General features: G+C 41.9%; 1 protein-coding gene across 1 annotated transcript in view; it reads right to left on the bottom strand.

Moving 5' to 3' along the window:
* Positions 1-3287: 3287 nt before the first annotated feature.
* LOC129925965 (uncharacterized) overlaps positions 3288-5072 on the bottom strand; it is a 2132-nt gene continuing 347 nt past the window's right edge. The window contains exon 2 of the mRNA XM_056027570.1: positions 3288-4237. Coding sequence (XP_055883545.1) covers positions 3288-4237 — 950 coding nt within the window. The remainder of the gene's footprint in view (positions 4238-5072) is intronic.

The following is a 5072-nucleotide window of genomic DNA, read 5'->3' as shown; positions in this document are numbered from 1 at the left end:
TAATCAAAGTGTTCCTCTAAATACTCAGAGTGCGTGATGTGTTCAGTTTAGGAAACAGATTTTGAAACACTTGTCTATAAAGCTAACTCATGACTTTTGGACATTTCGACTAAGTTTTTTTTTCTCTAAATGTAAATGTACATCCATGTTTTACAAAGAGAAGTATGAAAAATGTAAACAAATGAAACCGATTTATTTATCTTGGTAATTATTTAACATGGTGAATTTTAAAATTAAGCTATGACTTTCTTGACTTAAACCTTTTGACTCCCAGGGGAGCATAGGGGGCCGCAACAACCCTTCACCATCGGACTTTGGCCTGGCCCAGTCCTGGGCAACTTCCCTCATTTGGGTCCATGTCCATCTCGACCTTCTAAGTTTTTCTGTTCTACTGATCTCCTGCGTGTTTGCCGGGTCTCCCTGATAGTCAAAACTAGTAACACCAAAAATAAATAAATAAATAAATAAATAAAAGCTATAATAATCTTGAGCATAGTACCATACACACGAAACTCTAAAATCTTAATGAGTGTTATTATCCCATCAATTCCACTCTTTGGTATTTATTTTCGTCTAAAGATTTTATACATTTCCAACTCTTAAACAAATCGCTAACAAGAATCTAGATTTCATATTGACTTCTTTGAAATAACAAACCTCGTACATTCTGAGATACCTAAAAGAAAATCTTAATCTGAGCTTAATTAAAAAACTGTTCATATAATATAGAGAATATATACACCCTGACATCGCTTCCCCAAAAGTACAATCTTATTAGCGCGTGACATTTCGACAAATTCTATTGAGATTTTCCCCCATAATCTTCTAACATTGATTATTTGTTGAAAGGATTACTGTGTGCAGCACATACAGTTTCCTCTTCCTGCTTATAGCATTGAATTTTGAAATATTTTAAAGTTTTAATATTTCATTTTTTGTTGTTGTTATTAAAATATGTAAGTCGTTGTTCAGTATAGACAAAATCAACTTGAAAGAAACTTACATTTTAGTGTTGGATATGAAATATGGGGTGGGATTGGCTGACGTGGGCTGGGAGGGGTGATGATGAGGCTGAAGAAGAGGGGGGGGATTTTTTATGAAGGAGTGGAGACGTAAGTACAAGTTTATAACAAGAACACCACCAACAACAACAACAACAAGAACAACTCCAACACCAACAACACCAACACCAACAACAACACCACCACCACCAACAACAACAACAAAAACAACAAAAACAACAACACCAACAACAACGCTGTCTTGTCTGTTTCTGTTGGATTTCTAGATGAATATTTCAATCTGTACTTTTATCGCTCAGTCAAGGTGTTACTAAGATGCTTAGGTGTAGCACCAGGGAGCTGGGAAGAGCTTGACGAAAGTTAAAACGTAGCAAAAGTTAGCTAGACGTAGCAGAAAGTTACAAGGCTTTGCACCTGGTTGTTAGACGTTGCACCAGATTGCTAGACGTAGCACCAGATTTCTAGACGTTGCACCAGATTGCTAGACGTTGCACCAGATTGCTAGACGTAGCACCAGATTGCTAGACGTAGCACCAGATTGCTAGACGTAGCACCAGATTTCTAGACGTTGCACCAGATTGCTAGACGTTGCACCAGATTGCTAGACGTAGCACCAGATTGCTAGACGTAGCACCAGATTGCTAGACGTAGCACCAGATTGCTAGACGTTGCACCAGATTGCTAGACGTTGCACCAGATTGCTAGACGTTGCACCTGATTGCTAGATGTAGCAGAAAGTTACAAGGCTTTGCACCCGAATGAAAGACGTTGCACCAGATTGCTAGACGTTGCACCAGTTTGCTAGACGTTGCACCAGATTGCTAGACGTAGCACCAGATTGCTAGACGTAGCACCTGGTTGTTAGACGTTGCACCAGATTGCTAGACGTTGCACCTGATTGCTAGATGTAGCAGAAAGTTACAAGGCTTTGCACCCGAATGAAAGACGTTGCACCAGATTGCTAGACATAGCACAAGTTAGCTAGGAGAGGCAAAGGGTTGTTCAGGCGAACTAAAGAAAAATGGGGCACCAGATTGTCGCATTCTATATCTGGCCACTTCCACTCTGGAGACGGGCTTCTTCATCATGCACCACCCTTAAGAATGTTATCCAACAAACAATATCCTGATGGAAGTAATCGACTGCGTTCTCATCAACAGAGCGACAGTTTGGAAACAAAATGTTTACTTTAGTTTTCCCGCTTTATTTTTTTTTTTTTGTGTGGAAATGTCCATGGTCTGGTCTGGGTCTCCCTGTTCCACTCTGCACTTTCTTTTACTGAATTTCACTCACAGAAGAAGTACACAAAGTTGAAAAGCTATGTTTGTTGTCCATCCAACAGACGGTCATGTCTCTGTTTTTGTTCGTATTTAATTGCTTAACAATGTCTAGACTTGTATGACTTAATTGTGCTTTTGTTCGAGGCTCGTGTGTTAGTGTGTGCGTGTGTGGTTTTGTTTTTACTGAAGTATCTTCAATAATAAAACGCTTAAAACATTTTTAAATGTCGAAGAATCCCGTTCATTCCATAGTACTTCTAAGAATTCTTAATTTTTATTCATATTCACCATTTTTAAGTTGTAGAAGTCAAAATACTTTTAGATTCTGATTATACAAATTAAAAGATCGAAAAATTGCAAATAACTTCTCATTAAAAATTTTATAGTATGTAATTCTCAGTGAAACTTTAAGGGGCCTAAATCTACAGATTTTACTTCTTTTAATATCAAGATTAGACTCTCGCCCCTATAAGAACACCTTTGTTGTATACTGTATAGAGTATAGGCTATTACACAAAATAAACCATAACCCTTTTTGTCTTGCCTCTCTCTGCACGTGATTGGTTCGATAAAACAACAACAACAACAACAAAAGCCTATAAAAGACATGGATAGTACAATCTAATGGGAGGCTTAAATTGGAAACTTCTAATGGGAATTATTTATGCATTTGAAGTCGTCCTTGGCCTACTAAGGGGATTTAGCTCACGCAAAGAACCCCATGACATCTGTATCCTCACTGCTTTGTGAGTAAACAAACAGAGACACATCTTAGTGCTACAATGTCGAGACATAGATCAACGCAAATCTAGATTCAGTTTACTCCGTTTTGACTATATCACACGGATTCAATATTTGTGTGTATGTGTGTGCATGTTTGTGCTCGATATCTGAGAATTGTTTACGTTCCAAAGACTCCAAGAAGATGGCCATTTCTTAGTTCTTGTGTCTATGCTAAATGTTTCTAAAATTAGACCGCCTGACGTCATATGACATCATTTGCATTCTCCGCTTGTCCAACGCTGTTATTAAAAGAAATTAATTTTTCTATGATCAATGAAAGAGGCAGTTTTCTGACTGGAGTGTGGGCAGGGGAAGGCAGACTTCTGACTGGAGTGTGGGCAGGGGAAGGCAGACTTCTGACTGGAGTGTGGGCAGGGGAAGGCAGACTTCTGACTGGAGTGTGGGCAGGGGAAGGCAGACTTCTGACTGGAGTGTGGGCTGGGGAAGGCAGACTTCTGACTGGAGTGTGGGCTGGGGAAGGCAGACTTCTGACATGAGTGTGGGCTGGGGAAGGCAGACTTCTGACTGGAGTGTGGGCTGGGGAAGGCAGACTTCTGACTGGAGTGTGGGCTGGGGAAGGCAGACTTCTGACTGGAGTGTGGGCTGGGGAAGGCAGACTTCTGACTGGAGTGTGGGCTAGGGAAGGCAGACTTCTGACTGGAGTGTGGGCTGGGGAAGGCAGACCTCTGACTGGAGTGTGGGCTGGGGAAGGCAGACTTCTGACTGGAGTGTGGGCTGGGGAAGGCAGACTTCTGACTGGAGTGTGGGCTGGGGAAGGCAGACTTCTGACTGGAGTGTGGGCAGGGGAAGGCAGTCTTCTGACTGGAGTGTGGGCAGGGGAAGGCAGACTTCTGACTGGAGTGTGGGCAGGGGAAGGCAGACTTCTGACTGGAGTGTGGGCAGGGGAAGGCAGACTTCTGACTGGAGTGTGGGCAGGGGAAGGCAGACTTCTGACTGGAGTGTGGGCAGGGGAAGGCAGACTTCTGACTGGAGTGTGGGCAGGGGAAGGCAGACTTCTGACTGGAGTGTGGGCAGGGGAAGGCAGACTTCTGACTGGAGTGTGGGCAGGGGAAGGCAGTCTTCTGACTGGAGTGTGGGCAGGGGAAGGCAGTCTTCTGACTGGAGTGTGGGCAGGGGAAGGCAGTCTTCTGACTGGAGTGTGGGCAGGGGAAGATATTTATCACAGATCTGGCAGCACTTAAAAATAAAGTATTTTTAGAAGTGTAGTCATGTAGAAATTTTAAAAGTCACAATACAGTTTGTCGGTCACCTAAAATAGACAATAGTGTCATCTCGAAGCGATTGTAAATATTCTCTGTGTGCACCAAATTTATATCAACGCTAATGTTTATATTGACAAGTAGATCTCTGAACTGTCATTCGTTTGCGAGAGCGAAGACCTTGTTATATGACAATAGATATTCAGCTTGCGTTTTTTTACGATAGTTAGCAAGTCATCATGGGGTCCAATCGCTGCAGTAACACTGTCTCTTAATCTCTTGGTTTGTGATGCGTTAAATGTGATTCCTAGCATCCTTCTGTAGCATCTCAATTCCATTGCTAGGATCCTCCTCTCTAGTTCTGCAGTCAGCGTCCAAGACTCACAAATATATAAGAATGTGGCTATGACCAGGGAGCGCATTAGTCTGATTTTGGTGCCGAGGGCTAAGCCTTTGTCTTTCCATATTATTTTCAGTTTGCAAGGGCTGCTGTGTACTGTGCAATTCGGGCCAGTAGTTAATGTTTCCTTCCCTCATCTGAGACAATAGCTCCGAGGTATTTGAAGCTACTGACACTAGTCAGATTTTCACCTCCAATACTGAAGCCCCTTTTAAAGCCCTGTTCGCTTTAATATTATTATTTTTAAATAAAAATAAATAAAACATAAAGTGGATATATGTTCGAACTTGTAAGTATCAAGTTAACAAGCCAAAACGCTTTACACAAGACCAGTCAGCCATTCTTGTGCTTTCTATTATCTCCCCTC

Source organism: Biomphalaria glabrata, chromosome 4, assembly GCF_947242115.1.
Source record: "Biomphalaria glabrata chromosome 4, xgBioGlab47.1, whole genome shotgun sequence".
NCBI lineage: Eukaryota > Metazoa > Mollusca > Gastropoda > Planorbidae > Biomphalaria > Biomphalaria glabrata.
This window is presented reverse-complemented; position numbering and strand designations above follow the sequence as displayed.